Source organism: Hoplias malabaricus, chromosome 3 (assembly GCF_029633855.1).
Source record: "Hoplias malabaricus isolate fHopMal1 chromosome 3, fHopMal1.hap1, whole genome shotgun sequence".
Taxonomy (NCBI): domain Eukaryota; kingdom Metazoa; phylum Chordata; class Actinopteri; order Characiformes; family Erythrinidae; genus Hoplias; species Hoplias malabaricus.
Genome location: NC_089802.1, coordinates 73,307,061 through 73,331,249, shown reverse-complemented (window position 1 = coordinate 73,331,249; position 24,189 = coordinate 73,307,061). Strand labels below are relative to the sequence as shown.

The following is a 24,189-nucleotide window of genomic DNA, read 5'->3' as shown; positions in this document are numbered from 1 at the left end:
AGAGGTATAAAAATGGCAATATGGCAAAGAAAGGGATGAGGTATATGTTGGAGCTTACACACTCATGGTGGTTTTATTTTTGGTTAGCATTAGCAGTGTAAGCATGATGAGGTTCAGTAGTCCTGCACACGGCGAATGGAGGCCACAGTGGGATGCATAGCACCCCATTCGCTGAAGCGTCGGTACTCGCCCCTCTCCAGCAGGTACTGCCTCCCTCTGTAGTTGGCCTGTTCGAAGAAGACCCAAGCACCATCCATAACCTTGCAGGAGTGGACCTCACGGAAACCGAAACGGTCCAGCAGGGAAGGACTATCGTCGCTGAACTCCATCATCTGACCCACAAAATCGGGACGCTCGTAGACACGGATATGATGGGGTCCAGACGTCTGGAACAGGACAGGAAAGAGCATAGGGAGAGAGGTCAGGTTATCTGGCACGGGTGGGTAATTACAGAGTTCGCTCTGTGGCCATTTTAGATATTAGATCATCTAAAATTAGGCTCTTATGAATGTGAATAGGGCGGCACGGTGGTGCAGCAGGTAGGTGTCGCAGTCACACAGCTCCAGGGACCTGGAGGTTGTAGGTTTGATTCCCGCTCCGGGTGACTGTCTGTGAGGAGTTGGTGTGTTCTCCCTGTGTCCGCGTGGGTTTCCTCCGGGTGCTCCGGTTTCCTCCCACAGTCCAAAAACACACGTTGGTAGGTGAATTGGCGACTTAAAAAAAAGTGTCCGTAGGTGTGAGTGTGTGAGTGAATGTGTGAGTGTGTGTGTTGCCCTGTGAAGGACTGGCGCCCCCTCCAGGGTGTATTCCCGCCTTGCGCCCAATGATTCCAGGTAGGCTCGCGGACCCACCGCGACCCTGAATTGGATAAGGGTTACAGATAATGAATGAATGAATGTGAATGAGGAGAATCCTATAAAATCAAAACTAAAACATTTGGCCTATTTTGGCACACATCTCCACGAAAATGTAAGTCTTTCCTGCCTGGAGCTTTAGCAGTGAGCTGATTGGCCCTTTTTAATTAAAAATACATCTACTGGAGCATGGACTTAGGCCACTCTACCCACACTATACCATATCCAAATATCTTTTTTTTAATTCCTTGTTGGCGAGTGCATTCATCTGCTTTAAGCTGCACCCTTTGCACCCATAGTTTCTATATTCCAAGTCTTGTCATGTTTCCATGTTCTAAAGCGCAGTGAAAGCTGCCGTGAAAATACACATTAAAAACGTTGACCCTTTGTCTAAGTTTGTTGTCTAATGGACACCCCCAAAGTCTTCCTGTTAGTGTTTTTTAAATGTCTTTGTGCTCACTGGAAATTACTCTACATTACTTGAAAACAACAACTGCAATTTACAGTGTTTCTCAGGAAACAGACCCATAGATAATGTAATGTCAATAGTAAATGAAAATAATAGGATCAGCCTTAATATAGGTCTTGAATTTTGGGACAGGGACAAAATGCTTTACATATATTTAATATTCAACATGTTTGTTAAGGCACACTCACAAGACGGATGATGCGGCAGGAGCGTATAGTATCATTGTATCCCATCCAGCGCTGGTACTCAGGATACTCCCCTCTGGTCAGAATATACTGAGAGCCCATATAATTGGGTCTTTCATACAGCACCCACGCTCCACTCTCCACACGGATGGAGTTACAGCGGCTGAAGTGTGAACTCAGCTCGGGACAGTCACTACTGCACTCAAAACAACGGCCCTGGAAGTTCCTGTCTTCGTAGAATACAATCTGTACACAATCACAAGACAGAAAAAATCATATATATTCTGTTCAAATACAGTGTACAGAGATATCTTTATTCATACAGTGCATCTTCATGTAAAATAATCTGTACATGTAAAGAAATGCTTAAAAGTATAAGTTGTATTGATTAACATAATGACACATGATACAATAAAAAGGATAATTCATGGAACATATTTAATGTCTGTTCAAGATTTGCATATGGATGAAATTTATACATGAAGTAACCGCCAAAGATAGCCTCAATTAACCCAAATGGTAAAGCTTTGTTGATTTTAACATTTCTCCACAGCTTTGATCACATACCTTCCCAATACGGTCCATGGCTGGCTCTGTTTTTCTTTGGTAATTTGATAGAACAAAAATTAAAATGGATCAAATTCACTCTGTCGCATAAAGCAGTGTTGAGACTGGCACACAGAGAGATTTATATATGTAGGACATTGAAATGCATTGCCAGTAGAATGATTGTCATTTAAATGAGCCGCCATTAACATCCTCACAATAGCTGATGCTGCGTTTGTTTTAAAGTACATGGCTTTATGCGAAGTTTAATGCCCATTGTATAGACGCTGACCTTCTGATCTCACTCTGCTCGATTCCAGAAGAGATTTATTTATCAGATTAAATTGCTCCCAGCACATGGTGCCTCTGCAGCACTGCTGAACTCTATGGATTTGCCATTTCCATCATCAGGTGCTTTTAAAATACACAAACAGAGGCACAGAGTTTGCAGGAAAAAGTGTGTTTTTTTGCATTTTTGGTGCATGTCCTTCATCAAAAACGTGCTTTAGCATGGAGATGTGTTTTTGCTTGTTTTCTTTGCATTGTAATTTGATTTGCAAGATGCATATGAGATGCATTGAATAGATTAATAGACACTGCAGAAAAAATTTAATGTATTGTTAGTCTCAAGGTTAATGCCACTTTTTGGGTGCAGCAACAGCAATATAACATTTGGGTGGTTGATTTCATTAGTTCTTTAGTCACTTATATGCAGTAGAATAGGTTAACTTTGCTAAATAAGCCATACACAAGCCTCAAATCCAATTCCAATAGAGGACAATACAGTGAAAGTACAAAAAGAAAAAAAATAACGCCTGAATATGAATGAAAACAATACAGACAAAGTATTTATACTATGATCAGCCTCGTTGTTTTTTTGGCAATCTTTTTACAATTTAACACTACTATGGAGGGCGGCACGGTGGTGCAGCAGGTAGTGTCGCAGTCACACAGCTCCAGGGGGTTGTGGGTTCGATTCCCACTCTGGGTGACTGTCTGTGAGGAGTGTGGTGTGTTCTCCCTGTGTCTGCATGGGTTTCCTCTGGAGTGACTGTCTGTGAGGAGTGTGGTGTGTTCTCCCTGTGTCAGCGTGGGTTTCCTCCGGGTGACTGTCTGTGAGGAGTGTGGTGTGTTCTCCCTGTGTCTGCATGGGTTTCCTCCGGGTGACTGTCTGTGAGGAGTGTGGTGTGTTCTCCCTGTGTCTGCATGGGTTTCCTCTGGAGTGACTGTCTGTGAGGAGTGTGGTGTGTTCTCCCTGTGTCAGCGTGGGTTTCCTCCGGGTGACTGTCTGTGAGGAGTGTGGTGTGTTCTCCCTGTGTCTGCATGGGTTTCCTCTGGAGTGACTGTCTGTGAGGAGTGTGATGTGTTCTCCCTGTGTCTGCATGGGTTTCCTCCAGGTGACTGTCGGTGAGGAGTTTGTGTGTTCTCTCTGTGTCTGCGTGGGTTTCCTCCGGGTGATCCGGTTTCCTCCCACAGTCCAAAAACACACGTTGGTAGGTGGTTTGGCGACTCAAAAGTGTCAGTAGGTGTGAGTGTGTGTGTGTGAGTGAATGTGTGTGTGTTGCCCTGTGAAGGACTGGCGCCCCCTCCGGGGTGTACCTTGCGCCCAATGATTCCAGGTAGGCTCTGGACCCACGCGACCATGAACTGGATAAGCGCTTACAGATAATGAATGAATGAATGAACTACTGTTGGGGGGATGGGGGGTGAGGGATGAGTGGTGGGTTGTCCAGTTTATGGCTATTGGTGCATCAGCATGGATAGGTCAAGGACAAGCAAACAATATAAACGCTAACAAATAATAAAGTATAAAAACATTCACCCATAAATGGTTACATAGATTTTTAAGCCCTCTCCCCCCTTCCATGCACATCATCAGAATATTCCAAGGAATCAGAAGGATTTCTTTGAGACTTTGAGCCCAGTGTAAACATGAAAAATTATCACAAAAGTACAATTAAATATAAGATAAAAAGGTAAAACACACAGCACATAAAAGCACAGCTGCACAATTATGCTATATGTAGTGTCTCTACAAAATCTTGCTGCTAGGGTGTGTTCTGTTATTATGAGTAATAATAATAATTAATAATAATAAACTTACTAATAACTACACACTAAGGATGTATATCTTCACCACTAATGTCGATTCGATACGCATCTCGATACACTGCCACCGATACGATATAATTGCGATACACTGAAAACCCTTGTCGATACGATGCGATACAAATCAACCCTGTTCAGGATACAATGCGATTCAAAAATGATTTGATAACGATATGACTTAATTATAAGAGGATTTGGTTTTATAAGTAATCATTCAATACAGTTAGTTGAGGTTTGAGGATGTATTAGCCTAACCCATCAGTTTTCTTAACTCAATAGCACAATTCTGCTTTACTCTCTGTAACAATCTGAGGGATGTATGCATCTGGTTGTTTTCAATGGAGTAAAACCAATACATAATATAAAAAATCCATAATTCAATACATTCAGACAGAGAATTACATTTTATTCAGTTGAATTACTCAGTTATATTCTCCGTCTATATTTATACAAATGTATAAAACATATAAGATGAACAGTTTTCAAAAGTGCAGTATTAAAAATATGCATAGAGAAAATTATGATTTGCAACACATACTATTGTCTGCTAGACTTATCTGCTACTCCACACCATGCCGTCGTGCCGTCACCAGGTTTGTCGTGCTACTAACGTATTTTATAGCCCCACGGCATTGCTTGCAGATTGAGTGCATCTTGTTAAGTTGACCACCTCGCTTAAAAAAACCCAAAATATGGTCACACGTTTGATTTGTGTGTCTTTTTTGGTGCATTAAATATCTCTTTGTCGTTGCTAATGCTCTCGTTTCCTTCCATTTTTGTTGTGTACGTCTGCGTGCTTGAGTCCGTGCCTGAGGACACGATGGTGCATTTATGTTGCCTCAGAAAAAAAAGAAATCAATAAAAAAATACGTTGACTCAGAAAATACGTTACAATAAGGAACTAATACTGCAAAACAAAACACCCGATTTAACCATGGTATTTGCCGATGCAAAAAGGCTAGAGGAGATGCACCGTAAATTCGCCCGCAAATTAAACCCGATGCAACTTGAATCTACCGGTGCAGTCGCATCGCAGACATGTGTGCCGAACCACCGATGTGAATCGGTGAATCTCCCCATCCCTACTACACACCACTAGTATAAGTACATTGGGCTCTGTTAGACACCATTTAGTCTTTCAGTGAGCTGCTATCTTCATCCACTCTGACATGTTACTGCAGCCCATGTGTTGAATCCTTTCACCGCCAACTCAGAGTGTGACAGTCTAGGCAGGAAATCCATGGATATGGCCCAATACCACCTGCCAGCCATCAACTTAGATTTGTATTTATAAAACAGTTCATATTTTAGGGCCCTCTTGACAGGACAGTTTTCAGTGAAAAGATCTTTTAATGTGGTTTCAAATACACAACGTTCCCCTCACTCTAAAATCGGGGGTGGGAGGGTAATATCTTCTCATATGTGAAGATTCTCCTAAACAAAGATTAAATGGAAAGAATTGTTAGCTGAAGTCTCCTGATTGTTTTTATTTTTTTTCTGAGAAATTAAGCCAATGGACCTCACATTTCTTGTGTGGTCTACAGTGTAGTTTCCGTTTCAGTTCAGTTTAATGCTTTTTAATTTTATTGTGGGATTTATTATGGGATGTACATAGTATTGCATTTAAACCAAGTTATATTTTAGTTCATGCCTTTCTCTTTGTAAGAATCAAACCTGTTTTTAGGAAGTAATATCACAACATATTTAAATAAAAAATAAAAATAAGAATAAATTCACACCCACACACACAAATATTTGACATTGATTTTCATGTTATGATCTTTGAAACCCAGGCTTATTGAAACCTAAACACTCTTTAAGGACTGCTTCCCATTTACACGACTTGGAAAATGGAATAAAGAGTCGCCACAATCAATGTTTATATTTGAGCTCTTGCTTTATTTCTCTGATTGTGTGGTTGATGCCTGGGCTACATTTTGAACCCTTTTAAAACTCTGTGATTCTGCTGAAGGACCCCAGCACTGGGTTTGGTGCTGCCCAGTCTGTGTACTTCCTGTAATCCCCGCGCTCAATAAAGTACTGGTGCCCTCTGTAGCCTGGAAGCTCATAAAACACCCAGGCGCCTTGCAGCACCACACAGGAGAAGACCTCCCGGAACTTGAAGGCCTCTTGGACGGAAGGGCAATCCTCAGTGCATTCCACCATCTGACCTCCGAAATCGGTTCTTTCATACAGCCTCAGCCTCCAAGTGTTCCCATAGACCTGCAGACAAAACCATAACACCATTATAATAAACTATTATTAGGAAAGTGATTATTTGTTGTTTCAGGGCGGCAGGGGGTGCAGCAGGTAGGTGTCGCAGTCACACAGCTCCAGGGACCTGGAGGATGTGGGTTCGATTCCCGCTCCGGGTGACTGTCTGTGAGGAGTTTGGTGTGTTCTCCCTGTGTCTGCGTGGGTTTCCTCCGGGTGACTGTCTGTGAGGAGTGTGGTGTCTTCTCCTTGTGTCTGCGTGGGTTTCTTCCGGGTGACTGTCTATGAGGAGTGTGGTGTGTTCTCCCTGTGTCTGTGTGGGTTTCCTCCGGGTGACTGTCTGTGAGGAGTGTGGTGTATTCTCCCTGTGTCTGCGTGGGTTTCCTCTGAGTGACTGTCTGTGAGGAGTTTGGTGTGTTCTCCTTGTGTCTGCGTGGGTTTCTTCCGGGTGACTGTCTGTGAGGAGTGTGGTGTGTTCTCCCTGTGTCTGCGTGGGTTTCCTCCGGGTGACTGTCTGTGAGGAGTTTGGTGTGTTCTCCTTGTGTCTGCGTGGGTTTCCTCCGGGTGACTGTCTGTGAGGAGTTGGTGTGTTCTCCCTGTGTCTGCGTGGGTTTCCTCCGGGTGACTGTCTGTGAGGAGTTTGGTGTGTTCTCCTTGTGTCTGCGTGGGTTTCCTCCGGGTGACTGTCTGTGAGGAGTTGGTGTGTTCTCCCTGTGTCTGCGTGGGTTTCCTCCGGGTGACTGTCTATGAGGAGTTTGGTGTGTTCTCCCTGTGTCTGCGTGGGTTTCCTCCGGGTGCTCCGGTTTACTCCCACAGTCCAAAAACACACGTTGGTAGGTGGATTGGCGACTCAATAGTGTCCGTAGGTGTGAGTGTGTGAGTGAATGTGTAAGTGTGTGTCGCCCTGTGAAGGACTGGCGACCCCTCCAGGGTGTATTCCTGCCTTGCACCCAGTGATTCCAGGTAGGCTCTGGATCCACCACAACCCTGAACTGGATAAGCGGTTACAGATAATGAATGAATAAATGTCCCATAGAGTGGGGATAGCCGTGTTTAAAATAGGCTTAGTACAGAATCATCCAGGCCATTAGGTGTCAGCAGCATGAAGAAGAATCATCACTGAGTGTGACTGATTGCTGGTGCAGAACCTTGGTCCTACATTCCAAACATTTATTCAAATATTACTGTAGTTAACCATTTGTAGCTTGAGAAGCACCAATATGAGTTGATATAAATGATCATATTTATAATGTGCATATTCTTTAGTGCAGATGCTGATACATATACAAATTTCGACTGCATCCAGCTGCGTTAGCATTATGGAAAATTGTAGCAAAATGAATAAAATGGAAACGCAGCAGCAGAGTGACCCAATATATCCTAAGCTTTCTATTCTTTTGGAGCATAATCAGAAAAAATTTAATCAGATGCTGGTTTTAAAAAATGGCCAAACCTATAAATCTGATGATTACTTTTTTTTTATATAAAAAGAAACTGTCATCTGATTCCAGTTGGATTCTGCCATTGGCCTCTTCAGAGAATGTGAATTTTTTTTTAAACAATAACATTTCCCGGAGAAAAGATTCAAGAGGCATTTTTTAATATTTTGCCACTTTCTACATGAAATAGTCTACACTGAGAGTTAAATACAGACGTACACTGTTTTAAGTCATGGTTAAACTAAACTAAAGAGCTTTTTAATACATACATTGTTTTATTAAAAAATAATAAATGATTCAGCATTTTTCAGCATCGCTTACGTTTTTGATGCAGCGACAGGACCGGAGGCTGTCGTTAAAGGCCATCCACTGCTGGGGGTCAGCATAGTCCCCGGGACTCAGGATGTACTGGTAGCCCTTGCAGCTGGGTTTTTCATACAGCACCCAACAGCCACTCTCCACTCGGACAGAGTTACAGCGGCTGAAGAAAGAGAGCAGGTCTGTGCAGTCGCTGCTGGTCTCATAGCAACGGCCTTGGAAGTTTTTCTCCTCAAAGAATGTGATCTGGCAGCAGAGAGAGAGAGAGAGAGAATGAAAGAGAGAGAGACAAAGAGAGAGGAGTCACAAGATTTTCTCTCAGGAATTCCCATCATAAAAATCCATTTAAACCTTGAAGTGTACATGACTGGCAGTGAACAGTCGCTAGGCATTAGCCTTAATATGGCAGCTTATTTGTCTGAGAAAAGAACTGGACCAAGGTCTTTGCTTCTATTACATACATTTACACTAAAACAGGGTGCATAGGTGCATCTAGGGATATGCCTATCTTTGGGCAAGATTCCTAACACCACATTTTTTTTAATCTCTTTAGGATTGTAAGAGAATTCCGGTGCAGGGAATTGAATCCTATTCTTCTTATTACAAAGCATGGGTTATCCACTATGCTACACCAGCCAAACTGTAAGCATGTGCAATTTAATTAAAATGTTAGATCTTATTGATAATCAAACACAATATTGTAAACTTCAACATGTTGTCGACTTTTAAAACTAAAACAAAAGAAACTAAAGCTAGTGTCAACACGCCTGTAATCCTCCTGAAGCTGCACATAAGCTGGACTTCACTGACCTTGCCCATGCTTGCTCTGCTGAAGCTCCTTGTCCAACCCCTGCACGGACGGGAACGTATTTATAGTAAACAAAATGTGCAGATGATGGCAAAGTGATTGTTAGCTAAATTACATCGATTTGCATATCAGCAAAGTGATTTGTTCAAGTTTGATTTCCCTTTGTTCCAATTTAATGACTCTGAATTAAACAATTGGCAGTGCACTGTAGTGGATAGTATAAAGGCGTAAGGCCAGTCATCCATAATGCTACTGTAAACCACACCAATAGACCTTTAAGTTTCCATCCAGGAGGCTGTCTTTGTCTCTTAGGCCTTTCAGAAAGGGGTCAATGTAGGTATCATCCTAGTTTGACTAATTCAATTTCAATTTCAATTTGTATCAATTTGAATCAAATTCAATTTGTATCTTTTAAACCCAGGATTATTTGCAATCTCAGAAATCACATTTGCTTTCATGCTTGCACGTGAAATATGGAAATATGGTGATTGTTTTTATTCAAACACAAGAGTGCACTACTGTGTTCATCTGACATGTGCGTGATGATATGTGCCATTCTTTATGTGAGCTGAGTCACTTTAGCCCCAGTCCAAAAAATGACCCCGACATCCCACCTCAGAGTGTTGACGTTCCACCACGACACTTGGTTGGTATGGTATGGTGACAATGGTTACAATGGCTGTCTCATAGCTGTTGGAAATGATGCTGATAACATTCATTAACACTTACAATTTATTTAAAGCTTAATATAGAAACCGTCTACTTTTTTTCTGTTGGAAAGTGGCATCATGTGCTTCTTCCCTTTGGCTTAACTGTAGTGGGGTGCAACTTTATTAAAGTAAGGGTATATTCTTCTTGCCTCCCAGCACCACAGCGATCAACATCTCTAGTTAAACAACCTCTCAACCAGCATGTTTTATATTTTATTGAACAAATAAACCCTTCTACATTGTCTAAAAAGAATTAATAAGCAATTTACACTAGTGGCTGTTGGATGGCGGCAGCAGCAATGGCCTGCATCCAGAACACTGCAGCTCCTGCAGCTGGAAGCCTGCGATAGAGACAGAAATTAACAGAAAAGACCAACCTGCTTATTCATCAGGTTTGGCTATTTGAATAACAAAAAGCCATTGCAAAGCCTATCAAGTATAAAAGCTACGGTGGACCACGGCCTGTTGGACATCATCCCAGCGCAGAATCAACCATGGGCAAGGTAAGTCAGCATGTTTATACACCAGTCAACTCCAGATAATGCTGGACAACCACAGTGCAGTCGTGATTTTGTGCATTTGGGAAGTTATTAAGTTTAGTTTTAAAGTTTATTGATGTTCCACAGAGCAGGGGTCATAGACAGGTGAGCAGATATCGGTCCTTTCCCTATTCAAATACACCTGATTTAAGCCTGGAACTAGTAACTAGGCTTAGTGTTAGAGCAGGGAAATCATCCAAATTTGTTGGACTCTGGCCTTTCAGGGCTTGAAGAGAAGTGATGGCCTCTGTCATAGAGGATGCTGTCAACTGCAAAAGATTGAACACCATTTCCAAATACACTTAATTAAATGTAAATATTAAGCATACAAGTTTAACAGCACCTGAAAATGCCAGCTGACCTTTGTCTTCAAATTCTTGTTTTGTTACAACAGGTAAGAGGAAGTGCTTATTTTTCTCACAATCAAAAGCAAAGTCATTTCACATGGAAAGGATGTCTGTCGTCAAATAAAACGCCATGTGTTCATATTATTGCTAACACTGTCTATGTGATACATTGACCAAGTATGATCTGATCGACCAGATTATCTTCTACGAGGAAAGGAACTTCCAGGGTCGCTCCTATGAGACCAGCAGTGACTGTGCGGAGCTGACCTCCTACCTGAGCCGCTGCAACTCCTGCAGAGTCGAAAACGGCTGCTTCATGGTCTATGATCGCTCCAATTTCATGGGAAATCAGTACTTTCTGAGGAGGGGCGAGTATTCTGACTACCAGCGCATGGGTATGATGGATTCCATCAGATCCTGCCGTATGATCCCTCAGGTAGGACACTTGGCAGTCATCAAAGGGTCAATGAAACTTTAGGGCCAGTTTCCCAGAATGAAATTAAGGCTTATTTGAATTTAGACCAAATTTCTAGCCTCTCCAAAATGGTTACTTGAATAGAGACAATAAGCAGTAATTTTGGAGCATTTTCATCATGTAATTTGCACACAGTGGGAAAGACATTTGTTTTGTTGATCTAATTCTACTGTATAGTTTTTTCTACTTTGCTACACTGGGCATTAATTTTAGGCCAGTGTCAATCTGCTCTTCTGCTAGAATTAAGCTTATCTGCTTGATATCTCCAGATATGAGATACTTCATGCTTACGTAAACTCGTGTGGTTGGGTTGTATGATGCTTTACATACTTAAAAATTCTCTCTCAAACTTTCAGCACCATGGCCCCTTCAGAATGAGGATCTATGAGAGGGAGAACTTCGGTGGTCAGATGCATGAGATGATGGACGACTGTGATTCCTTCATGGAGCGTTACCGCATGTCCGATATCCAGTCCTGCCACGTGATGGATGGCCACTGGCTGATGTATGAGCAGCCCCACTACAGAGGCAGGATGGTGTACCTGAGGCCTGGAGAGTACAGGAACTTCAGAGACATGGGAATGAGCTCCATGAGGTTCAGCTCCATGAGACGTATCGTGGAGTCCTGCAATTAATGTGTATGAACAAAATTTAGACCAATAAATTTTCAAATTCCTCTACTTTTGTTTTTGTGTATTTTTATATAATTGTCATACACTCACAAAGAAAGAACCTCATTCCTTTTTCAGACTTTAGCTTCCGTCATCCACCAGAAGATCAACTCAATATTGAGTCTTAAGAGTTTCTTAATCTTTCAGGCCAGAAATTTAGCAGTAATTTAACCACCAAACAAAGGCAAACAATATTTAAGGTTTACATTTTGAATTCTTTTGCTCTTTAATATTCTTTGTTTATTATTTTAGTGCCGGTAAAACACTTAGCAGCTAAATGTTGTCCAGAGGAATATTTCACCCAAAAATGCTAACATGGTTAGCAATTAATTTTTAGCTATGAATGAGAGTTATTTTGTTAGCCTCATGTACATGGACCCAGAGGACGACAAACATCTTAATTCTAGCTATCTATCATAAGTATTAGAAATTTTCTGTACATTTTCATATCTATTTTGAAAAAAAAAAAAATAAATTAGCAACACCTGGTCGAACAGCACCATGTCACACATTAGCATCATTTTTCAAATTTCCTGCATTCCACCTTGCAATTCGTTCATTCATTCTTTGTAAAGGAAATACAAGCGCTTTAATGAACAGTTCCTGGTATTATTTCTGATATTCTATAAATTCTGTGCAGCAGTTGATACACATAACGATATGAACTGAATTTATTTAAAACATCTAATGCATATAAATACAGGGGTTAGACAATGAAACTGAAACACCTGTCATTGTAGTGTGGGAGGTTTCACTGCTAAATTGGAGCAGCCCGGTGGCCAATCTTCAATAACTGCACATTGCACCAGTAAGACCATGTGCATCCAATGGTTCAAACACTGTTTCCTGAAGGCGGTGGCGTGTATCAGGACGACAATGCACCAATACACACAGCAAGACTGTTGAAAGATTGGTTTGATGAACATGAAAGTGAAGTTGAACATCTCCCATGGCCTGCACAGTCACCAGATCTAAATATTATTGAGCCACTGTGGGGTGTTTTGGAGGAGCGAGTCAGGAAACTTTTTCCTCCACCAGCATCACGTAGAGACCTGGCCACTATCCTGCAAGAAGAATGGCTTCAAATCCCTCTGACCACTGTGCAGGACTTGTATGTCATTCCCAAGACGAACTGACGCTGTATTGGCCGCAAAAGGAGGCCCTACACCACACTAATAAACTATTGTGGTCTGAAACCAGGTGTTTCAGTTTCATTGTCCAACCCCTGTATATGCAGTTATTCTATTTTCATGTTGTCTTCAGGGACATCCTTGAAGGGCTCACTTATGACAGTATTGTATTTTGTACAGTATATATATGTTCAAGTTGTTTGAGTCAAAAACAAAATGTGCTTTGCATTATTGCAAAGAAATAGAGAGAATGTGAAAGAAAATATTCAGCTCTCTGTGCTCACTGATGAGTAGCATTGTGGATTTTTAATGACACTACTATGGAAAGTTGAAGCTTACCAGGAAATTTTCATTAGTAGTTAAGTATGTCATGTCATAAATATGATATTTCTCTAATGACTTGACAGCAGCATCAGTGTGGTTCTATGAGATTCTCCATTTGTATGTGCTGAAAATGAGGATCTGGCTGGAATCAAGATGGGCAGGGGCTCGGGGTGTGTTTGTACAAGGACATGTGACAGCAGTAACTCTCTACATATGTGGGTTGTATACAGCCCAGAAAGGCCATATGTTTAACCCACCCTGGGTTCATTGAAACAGGAGAGCATTCATTTGTGGGGCTACCCATGCACAAAATATTCTGGTACCCAGCTGCACTGCCCATAGGGGTCTCGTATGGATGTGTTGGCTGGGAACTCAGAGTAAACAAATGGTTGGTAACTCAACTCAGTTTATATTATGTCACCAGTTTAACAAGTAATAAAAGAAAACCAAAGTGTTTGAAAAGGGAATGTATTTTATTTAATTGAAATTAATAGCACTAACAGGACTCCATGATACGTCTCATGGAGCTGAACCTCATGGAGCTCATTCCCATATCTCTGAAGTTCCTGTACTCTCCAGGCCTCAGGTACACCATCCTGCCTCTGTAGTGGGGCTGCTCGTACATCAGCCAGTGGCCATCCATCACGTGGCAGGACTGGATATCGGACATGCGGTAACGCTCCATGAAGGAATCGCAGTCGTCCATCATCTCATGCATCTGACCACCGAAGTTCTCCCTTTCATAGATCCTCATTCTGAAGGGGCCACGATGCTAATTCAGACAAAAACACAGAATAAATTTGAGTATCTGACGTTTATAAATGGACTTGTCCTCAGTAATCTGACCAGTTCGTTAATGTCCAATAATTGGATCATGTATAACTCTTTTAAGCAAAAATAAACAAAGTTAGCTGGATATTCATTTGTTCATTCATTGTCTGTAAGAACTTATCCAGTTCAGGGTCATGGTGGGTCCGGAGCCTACCCGGAATCACTGGGCACGAGGCAGAAACACACCCTGAAGAGTGCATCAGTCCTTCACAGGGTGACACACACTCACACCTTCGGACACTTTTGAGTCGCCAATCCACCTACCGACCTGTGCTTTTGGACTGTGGGAGGAAACCAGAGCACCCGGAGGAAACCCACGCAGACACAGGGAGAACACACCACACTCCTCACAGACAGTCACCCGGAGGAAACCCACACGGGCACGGAGAGAACACACCACACTCCTCACAGACAGTCACCTGGAGGAAACCCACGCAGACACAGAGAGAACACACCACACTCCTCACAGACAGTCACCCGGAGGAAACCCACACAGACACAGGGAGAACACACCACACTCCTCACAGACAGTCACCCAGAGTGGGATTTCATCCCACAACCTCCAGGTCTCTGGAGCTGCACCACTGTGCCGCCCTAGTTGGATATTTACAGCACATATTAGCTTTTTAGATACACACATATATATATATATATATAATACCATTGGGATCATTCTGCAGGAGCGGATGCAGTCACTCATGTTCGTTCCCATCAGTCTCTGGTTATCAGGGTACTCTCCTCTCCGTGCTAGCATCTGGTGACCCATGAAGTTTGGCCTTTCGTAGACCATGAAGCAGCCACTCTCCACTCGACAGGAGTTACAGCGGCTCAAATAGGAGGTCAGCTCAGCACAGTCACTGCTGGTCTCATAAGAGCGACCCTGAAAGTTCCTGTCCTCGTAGAAAATAATCTGAAAACGGAACATGTTTAATATTCAGAAACACATTCGTCACTGGGACAAACCTCATATCCTCAAAAGTAATTTCACAGGAAGTTCTGACACCACTGGCATAATATCATGTTTATTAAAGTTAAATATATATATAAACAGCTTTGATTTTATTTTGGAGCAATTCTAAATATCATCAAATATAAGTTTATTCTACCAACAGCCACAGTGTATAAATTCAGCATAAAGAGAATCTGTGGAAGCTTATCAACACATTATAACTCAGATCAAAAAAATAATGTTGTCTCTTACCCTGCCCATGGTCACGGCAATGTACTGTAAATCCTAATGTCGAATTGTTAAACTGTACGTGTGCTTCGTGCTTTTATAGCTCAATGGTTAATCACGGTGCTCACTGAATAGAACCCCTGAGTCAACACTCTATATTGTAAAAGTCAATGGACCTATATGGAAATTATGTGACAATGTAAGCAATTCAGACTGTAGTGTCCATTCAGAGGCTGCACTGCAGTGTGCACAATAAAACATAAGCACTGAAACTATACAGATAAACTGAACTGAATGCAAAGCTACAGGGTTATATTTAGTGAACTTGATGATTGAACCCCTCTTGAAAAAGAATATAAATTTATTTTCCATAAAATGGCCTGTTATTAAATAAAAACTCATATTATTGAATGGCATGTCAGAAAATATATGACTTACCATCTCATACTGATGTCCTAGCATTTCCTCCTAACCAAGTCTTTATTATGAGATAGTTGGCCATAATTATTAAACACTTTGTCATTGTTATCACATGCTAAGTGATTATGTCTTGTTTATAAGTAGCAGAAATTGTTTATTCATACCATGTACCACAGCCCAGACACAACTAAGAAAAACAGATTACAGTGGGACTAGCCACACATAATGGATATAAATATGACTGCTCACTTGCTAATACAATAGAAAGCAAAGTTATGGGAAATCTTATAATTATCTAGAAGTGGTGATGAATGATATTAGGCCAAATGCATTCCTTCAGTGCTTTATATTCCCTCCCAAAATGCTTATTTTTAGCTAGGTGGCTAAAGTAGTTTTTTCTTTATTTGGATTCATGTTTTTTGGCTCATGTTTTCACTTTCAACCAAAATGAGCACAGTTTCAAATTTCATAAAAATTTCATAAAAAATACCCAGCTAACCTAGTGCTAGCTAATAAACAAACAAGGCAAGTGTGATACACATAATAGATGTGACCTAACGTGGGTATGACTGCAAAAAAACTTGTGAATGTCTCAAAACACATGGACTTTTAACATTAAATTGATTCTAAGGGGTAGTTATATGAAAATAACCATAAAGTCTGCATTTTCTTAAGGTTCATGTAACGTCAGAGGTGCCATGTTGCAGCAGTGACTCAATGTGTCTTGAACAAATGCCTATTAAAGAGCACGATGACAGTGATCACAGCTAAAATTACACCAGTTATTACGTATGGTCCTCTAGTATGCTATTTATAGCCCATGTGCTGATTATTTAGATAGAACTGTACTTTTTCTATTGTTTTTGTAGTGGATATACAAATTTACACTATTTACTACATCCTCCCACGTGTCGAAACATCAGACTAAATGCAATTAATAACTGCAATTCAAGAGTTTACTTGTATCTTCTAATGCTTCTCAGCCTTTGTGCTACATATTTGTGTGATACAGTTGGAGGATTTACAAAGTTTCTGGGACTAAATGATCAGAACGATCACCCTAGTTTTGCATGAGCTTCTGCAACGTCACAATTTTAATTTGCACTGTCCTGAATATCGCTGTGACCATTGTTCAGATTTGGAATTTGTCATTGGACAAACTGGTTTAATTCTCTTTTGTAATGTTAAACGATTTTAGTTTTGGTGTGTTGCCTTGATGTACACTACCAGCAGGTCTGAGGCTCCATTGCTGACTAAGGAATTTATACAATTGAACCATTGATGCTTCGATGGCTGCATTAGGCATAAAAAGGGGACAGGAGGGAGAACAGCACCAATCAAAATAACAACAGCCATGAACGGAAAGGTAACACAAAGAAGACGCAAACTGACCATTATTTATTTCTTAGGGGAAAATGAGGACAAGGAAGTTCAAATGTTTTCAAGAAATCAGATCCTTATCACATACGTTCTTAAGCTTTAATTTACTGTCTTTATTACCATTATATTGTTTGACTGAGTAGTTCTGCTTTGTCCAGATAATATTCTACGAGGATCGCGACTTCCAGGGTCGATCGTATGAATGCAACAGTGATTGTTCAGAGCTGAATTCCCACTTGAGTCGCTGCCAATCTGTCCGAGTGGAGAGTGGCATCTTTGTGGTGTATGATCATCCCAACTTTGTTGGTCGGCAGTACCTCTTGCGGAAGGGAGAGTATCCTGAGTACCAGCACTTGATGGGCTTCAATGACTGCATCAGATCCTGCAGAATGATCCCTATGGTAAGCACCAACATGCACAACTTACAGCTTTGTGAAGGCTTTGTTGAATACCTGAGCAGTTGTAAGTAATCTGCACTTGTCTAATGTCATTGTATGCAATGTAGTAGCATCAGAATTACTATAAACTTGGTGGGGCTATGTATACCCATGAAAAGCAAGGCAATGGGTGTTTAGAACTTACAAATTCTCCTTCAAGCTTCTTCACCAGTCCCATTTATGTTTCAAGAACAGATGCCATCCTCCTGACTTGCCAACTCTCATTCAATAAGAGATCAAAATGATCTCTCCCTGTCATTGTTTTGATTACCATTGTTCCTAATTTGCTCTCCTTAAAGCACAAAGGTTCCTACAAAATGAAGATCTATGAGGGTGAGAACTTTGGAGGGCAGATGTCTGAGCTGATGGACGACTGCGAATCCATCCAGGACAAATACAGCCTGACCAATATGTTGTCCTGCAATGTGATTGATGGCCATTGGCTGATGTATGAGCAGCCACGCTACGGGGGCAGGATGGTGTACCTGAGGCCTGGAGAGTACAGAAGCTTTAGAGACATGGTCCTCGACAGCATGCGGTTCCATTCCATCAGGCGAATCATGGATTATTAAAGACTGCCAAGAAGAGATTTTAATAAATTCTGAAAGTAGATGTTCATAAAAGTGGAATGGGAAAAAAGGCTAATTGGAAAATATATTTACTGCATATATAACCGCCCAGTCTATTTGGTTGAAAAGTTTTCTGTGTCGTTATATCTGATAACATCACGTTTTTTCACCTGTATCTTTCCGCTGATGACTGGTTGCTAAGTAACAACATTGGTCACAATATGCCACTTGTGCTGGAACTAATTTTTTGCTGGAAATAATTGCAGATAATAAAATGTATTCAAAAATATGGGGGCTTTATCTGCTTTATTCTTAGGAATTGCAAAATTCTTCAGTGCATACGTTAATAAAATAGGTGTGAAATTACTCAATAAACACTCATTCTTGATTAATGCCAGACCTGCTGAATCTAATCATGAATATGATCTTCCCTTTGGCTGGAATGTCTCAACAAGCAATTGCTGCATGCTCTGGAAGATATCAGTAAAGAAAGTTATTACAACTATAAGTCCAGATATGGACGCACAGGATCTGGGTCTCAAGCAAACTAAAAATAACAATGAATAAAAAAGGCAAGATAGAAAAACTCCAGCAGCACTGTTGTGTCTGATCCACATGTAGCAATGTAACACACACTTACACACCACCACTATGTCAGGGTCACTGCAGTGCTCTGTGGTGGTCTGTGGGCTCCAGACTATTGAAGAACAAGGAGGAAGGGCGCAAATCAAGTATGCAGAGCAACAGCTGGACTATGGTCTATAATTGTATGCAACTACAAAGTGCTCCTGTAGGGTCAGTGGAGCTGAGTGAATGAACAGTGAGTGTAGAAACGAGGTGGTCCTAATGTAATGACTGATTGGTGAATGAGTAATACCTAATAAACCAGTAACAATGTTTAATTTGTTACTGTATTGTATTTACATTGTTGTATTTACAGTGAAATAATCTCACCCCAACACTGATGAAAACACATGGCCATAGCATTGTGTTTTGGCTGCACATATGCATAAAAATTAATAAGCTGTACCAGTCACATATTTCAATTTCTGCATGGGACAAAATGCCCTACAAATTCAGACGCACACATTCAAATATTAACAAAGCAGTATGGTCTGTTAGTCTAAAAGAGTCTAGAACTGTCAGTCAGTGTGCCTCTAATGCCTGGTGTTAAGGTGGAATGCTGCCAAACATGAAAATCTTGATAATGAGTGGTCGGATCAGTTGTTTTGGGGTTTGAAACTATGAAACTATGCTGTGTAGTGGGTGCCTAAGAGGGACAGCACTACACTAAACAAGTCTTTCTTCCTGCAGGCCCCCTACTGGCCACCATTCATCTATTCACATCTATCTGATCACTGTCATAGTGGAACCACACAGAATAAACTTCACTGTATTGTAGAACATCACACATTCATCTGATCATGTACACACTCACACACGGGCCATCACTCTACTCACATGTGTTTTTGACTGTGGTTGGAAAACCCACACAGATGCAGGGAAGACACACCAACCTCCTTACAGACAGTGACCAGGGGCAAGACTCAAACCCAGAATCCTGAAATCCTTGACCTGTGGGGCTGCAACAATACCTGTAGCACCACCATGTTGCCCACCGTTTCACCAGTGCAAGCAAATGAACTTGGATAGTTGAAAATATATAATCATATGAAGTATTTTAGCTTAACTCCGTTATCAGACTTGAGCTGCTAGTGAGCAACAAGGCGTTCAAATATAAGGTTGGATACCCCCGGCACAACTCACAACAATACAGCTTACCGCTTTAAAAAATCAGGTTCAAAATCATCTACAAATGCCATGCTTAAAATGACAATATAAACACTTATAAATTCTGACTTGCTTACTCACGCAAGTAACACAACACAATAAATTAGTTTATTTACATAGCACATGTTGCAACTGGGCGGCACGGTGGCGCAGCAGGTCGTGTCGCAGTCACACAGCGCCAGGGACCTGGAGGTTGTGGGTTTGATTCCCGCTCCGGGTGACTGTCTGTGAGGAGTGTGGTGTGTTCTCCCCGTGTCCGAGTGGGTTTCCTCCGGGTGACTGTCTGTGAAGAGTGTGGTGTGTTCTCCCTGTGTCTGCGTGGGTTTACTCCGGGTGCTCCGGTTTCCTCCCACAGTCCAAAAACACACGTTGGTAGGTGGATTGGTAACTCCAAAGTGTCCGTAGGTGTGAATGTGTGTGTGTTGCCATGTGAAGGACTGGCGCCCCCTCCAGGGTGTATTCCCCGCCTTGTGCCCAATGATTCCAGGTAAGCTCTGGACCCACCGCGACCCTGAATTGGATAAGCGGTTACAGATAATGAATGAATGAATGTTGCAACTGTTGTTGCAACACTCTTAAAAATAAAGGTGCTATAAAAGGTTCTTTGAGTGATGGCATCATGGTTCTTTATGGAACCACAAGTGGTTCTTCTATGCCATTGCTCAAAGAAACATTTGTAGCACCTTCATTTTTAAGAGGGCAGAAAGAAAATATCCAGAAATCTGTATCCTAGCTCTAAGGCAGGGAGTCAAGGCAACAATGGCAAAATACAAACTCCCCCTGAACCTGAGGAAGAAACCAGGGGGAGCCCATCCTCTTAGGGTCCTTCTGTTTTGTGGAAACCGTTGCCAATTATATTCCATCAAATTTACTGACGGAAAATAGGCATCATTTAAAAGCAAAGGACACCCCAAACAAATGGAAACTGTAATGTATGGCTACTGCTCTTTATTTAGGAATGGCAACATATAGATATGTAATAGATATGTAGCAAATATAATCATGAGCAGTGTGACTCAGTTGGTTACATAAGCTGTTCCTAAATATGCAGCATTTTCTAAACTCTGATTTGTGTGCAATTACAGTCAGGATCAAGAAGGTTCCCTCTTTATTCTGTACAATAGGAACAATATGGAAACACACACACAATCTTATACAATGGCCTGTAATGAGCCATCGCATTGGGCTTTGAATTACAGTGTACAGCAGGGGCATGTACATTACTGCCCACTCAGGCTTTTATACAATGGAACCATGGGCTGTGTGGATGTTATATGTGGTATAAAAGTGAGCAAGTACCGATCAGGAACTACACGTTTCTGGTGATTGTCATACGTCTGTGGTGTTGATCTGACAGATTTATGGCCATGGGCAAGGTAAAAGAACTTCAAATAGTAACTGTTTACCATATTGTTTTAAAGTACTTGATTTACTTTATTTGATTTTACTGTTCAACACTGTAAATTTTCACCATGATGTTTGTCATGTTTTAAAGATCATTTTCTACGAGGACAGGAACTTTCAGGGTCGCTCCTATGAAACCAGCAATGACTGTGCTGAGCTGACCTCCTTCCTGAGCCGCTGTAATTCCTGCAGGGTGGAGAGCGGCTGCTTCATGGTCTATGATCACTCCAATTACACAGGGAACCAGTACTTTGTGAGACGGGGCGAATACTCCGACTATCAGCACATGGGCATGAGTGACTGTTTTAGGTCCTGTCGCATGATTCCAATGGTAAAGACCAAATTTATCTTTGCACAGTGCGGTATAAAGCCGACCTTCCCTGAAACTGGTCAAGAAATTAAATTCGTATATCAGTGACCTCATGATCCATAGATAACCCATCATATTTAGTGATGTTGGGGTCTGGGCTCTGGAGTGACTGACTGTCCACCAAAACCGACTTCTGACTTCGTGGCCCAAATATGGTGTAACTGTGGCTATTATTATACTTCTGTTAGGTGCTTAATGACTGTCTTGGCAAAATAAACAGGTTGTTGGTGCTATGTACACCAAACAAACGAAGCTTCCCTTTTTTATATATTCACTTGAGCTTTCCTTTTTCACTTTTAGCACAGAGGACCATTCAGAATGAGGGTCTATCAGAGGGAGAACTTCGGTGGTCAGATGCATGAGATGATGGAAGACTGTGATTCCTTCATGGAGCGTTACCGCATGTCCGATATCCAGTCCTGCCACGTGATGGATGGCCACTGGCTGATGTACGAGCAGCCCAATTTCCGAGGCAGGATGGTGTACCTGAGGCCTGGAGAGTACAGGAACTTCAGAGATGTGGGCAGACCAGACCTGAGGTTCAGGTCTATGAGACGCATCATGGAGTCCTGTTAATTAATTCTTAGACAATGTGTTAAATAAAGATACATGTATGAATCATAATGTTTGGGATTTGCATCTTTGAATCAAACCGACAATAAGCTGTTCCTGCAATTTATCACTGGTTGAGCTGGGAATATTTATTCATTCATTCATTCATTCATTATCTGTAACCATTATCCAGGTGGGGAATATTTATAGGAATATATCATTTTCTTTTATGTAATATTATTTTTTATTTTCACATAACAAGAGAAGTAGCTCAGTAAAAATTAAAATTATAACTATATAAGATATAAGTATGTAACCTATAGATAATGTAGTGGATATTTCTGATTCATTTGTATATTACAATATACAATAATATACATAATTCCAAAAAAAGGGGAAAGAGTTGCTACCACTTTAATAGCCTGATGTATATGCTTTGTAAATGCATTTTAAGTATTTCTAGCATCACTAAACATAAAACATCTTATAATTACCTTCATTTTCTAACCCTAACTCCAAGCTTAGACCTTAAATTAAACTCAGCCCCAAAATCTAAACCTACCTCTTGAAACCACACTAGAAAAACCAGCACTGACTAATGTAGTAGTGGTCACACACAAAACTAGCATATGCTGTGTTATGGACAAGTGGAATGCTAGTCAACCAGCATAACCATACAGGATAACCAGTGCACCAGAACCATATTAAACTAGTAAAAAAAATAATTTTACACTAACATGGAATTGATTAAGGACTAAACTGTGGTTATTTGTTTCAGCACAAATAAAGCTAATGTTAAAAATGTACCAAAATATATCAGACAGTACATTAATATTCAGTGATACACAACATTTACGAGACCGCTAGAACTGTCAAAATTACTTTTAAATAACAAATACCCTTAAATGAGTGTGTGTATTGCCTTCTTTTAGTATATTCGTTAAGCTAACTAGCATGTAACATTGCTAACTTTTCATTGTCATAGCTTTATAGGAAATGGGCTCAAATAATACAGTTCTATTTTTGGGACTTTTACGCTCAGCAGAGAGCAAGCAGGTGTGGGACACTGTATCTGTCAAAGATTTAGCACTGCATGTGAAGTGGCATGTGAAACAAATATAAAAATTAAAATGCTTATTTGGCCACATGACACACATATTTGGCCCACTCTTTGTGAAGACTGCAGCAAACTTGGTGTGAGCAAAAAATTGACTTCTGGCCCTTATGGCCCAATGTTGCTTCTTCCATGCAGTGCTACATCTTTGACAGATACAGTGTCCCACACCTGCTTGCTCTCTGCTGAGTGTAAAAGTCCCAAAAATAGAACTTTATTATTTGGGCCCATTTCCTATAAAGCTATGACAATGAACAGTTAGCAACCATCAATCCATGAGGCAAATAGACCAATGGGCATGTGGAACATATGGGCCACACAGGCCAGCATACTTTTGTTATTAGGGACATATCAGCAGTTAGACATAGTCAGGTGTATTGAAGCAAAGCTTGTAATTTCCTCTGTCAAATGTGAAGATGTGAGCTAAAAACGTATGTTGTATAGGCAGGTATACGGGCTAATAGCATTGTAATTTACTGTTGGAAATGAGCCAAAGCAATCTCGACTAACTTTTTTTCAAGTAATAAAATACACATTTAGTTTGCATAATGGGGCACTTATTGATCATGTTTGATTAAGAATATTTATTTAAACTGCAAGTATTTGTCAGTACAAAGGAGAATACTTTTTGTTTTGTTGGTACCAATCTTAAGGAGTTACAAAATCACAAAACCTGAACCTTGAATGCTGGACCAGTGGTCAATCGCAATTAGCATACACAGTTTTATTCTAAATTATTTCGCAGTCAAACATAATATCATGACACTCTTTGACATATTCAGTTGTTGAGGTCATTTTTTGTTGAGTTTTCAGGGTTTTTTTACATTGTGATGTGCATAACTTGAACTTAATTACTATGTGAAAGCATGATTTCTGACTTTACTGCAGGTTGATGAATCATTTTAAATCTGAACAAAGGACAGCCATATATCAGTAGCACAATTTAACACCAACCAGGTGAAATACAATCCAAAGAGCTGTTTCAAACATCATATTACATTTCATA

At 40.9% G+C, this 24,189-nt stretch overlaps 6 protein-coding genes across 7 annotated transcripts; 3 read left to right on the top strand and 3 right to left on the bottom strand.

The window, feature by feature from the left end:
* Positions 1-113: 113 nt before the first annotated feature.
* LOC136691901 (gamma-crystallin M2-like) lies at positions 114-2,093 on the bottom strand. Its single transcript, XM_066664826.1, has 3 exons — positions 2,076-2,093; positions 1,512-1,754; positions 114-386 (listed from the first exon to the last, which is right to left on the bottom strand). Exons 1-3 carry the CDS (start codon positions 2,091-2,093, stop codon positions 114-116), a joined length of 534 nt encoding a protein of 177 aa, XP_066520923.1.
* Positions 2,094-6,070: 3,977 nt separating this feature from the next.
* Positions 6,071-8,953, bottom strand: LOC136692660 (gamma-crystallin M2-like). Its single transcript, XM_066666231.1, has 3 exons — positions 8,945-8,953; positions 8,138-8,380; positions 6,071-6,386 (listed from the first exon to the last, which is right to left on the bottom strand). The coding sequence occupies exons 1-3, from the start codon at positions 8,951-8,953 to the stop codon at positions 6,111-6,113; spliced, it is 528 nt and encodes a 175-aa protein (XP_066522328.1). The 3' UTR covers positions 6,071-6,110.
* A 1,193-nt stretch (positions 8,954-10,146) lies between these two features.
* Positions 10,147-11,648, top strand: LOC136691508 (gamma-crystallin M3-like). The gene is made up of 3 exons (XM_066664068.1): positions 10,147-10,155; positions 10,717-10,974; positions 11,370-11,648. The coding sequence occupies exons 1-3, from the start codon at positions 10,147-10,149 to the stop codon at positions 11,646-11,648; spliced, it is 546 nt and encodes a 181-aa protein (XP_066520165.1).
* Positions 11,649-13,634: 1,986 nt separating this feature from the next.
* Positions 13,635-15,179, bottom strand: LOC136692658 (gamma-crystallin M3-like). Of its 2 annotated transcripts, XM_066666230.1 has the most exons (3): positions 15,171-15,179; positions 14,631-14,879; positions 13,635-13,910 (listed from the first exon to the last, which is right to left on the bottom strand). In XM_066666230.1, exons 1-3 carry the CDS (start codon positions 15,177-15,179, stop codon positions 13,635-13,637), a joined length of 534 nt encoding a protein of 177 aa, XP_066522327.1. The 2 variants fall into 2 exon arrangements, with proteins under 2 accessions (XP_066522327.1, XP_066522326.1); XM_066666229.1 differs by lacking the exon at positions 15,171-15,179 and having other exon boundaries at positions 14,631-14,894.
* Positions 15,180-16,920: 1,741 nt separating this feature from the next.
* On the top strand, positions 16,921-17,955 carry LOC136690993 (gamma-crystallin M3-like). The gene is made up of 3 exons (XM_066663172.1): positions 16,921-16,932; positions 17,105-17,347; positions 17,683-17,955. The coding sequence occupies exons 1-3, from the start codon at positions 16,921-16,923 to the stop codon at positions 17,953-17,955; spliced, it is 528 nt and encodes a 175-aa protein (XP_066519269.1).
* A 3,044-nt stretch (positions 17,956-20,999) lies between these two features.
* On the top strand, positions 21,000-22,093 carry LOC136690992 (gamma-crystallin M3-like). The gene is made up of 3 exons (XM_066663171.1): positions 21,000-21,119; positions 21,239-21,478; positions 21,818-22,093. Exons 1-3 carry the CDS (start codon positions 21,105-21,107, stop codon positions 22,091-22,093), a joined length of 531 nt encoding a protein of 176 aa, XP_066519268.1. The 5' UTR covers positions 21,000-21,104.
* Positions 22,094-24,189: the final 2,096 nt, after the last annotated feature.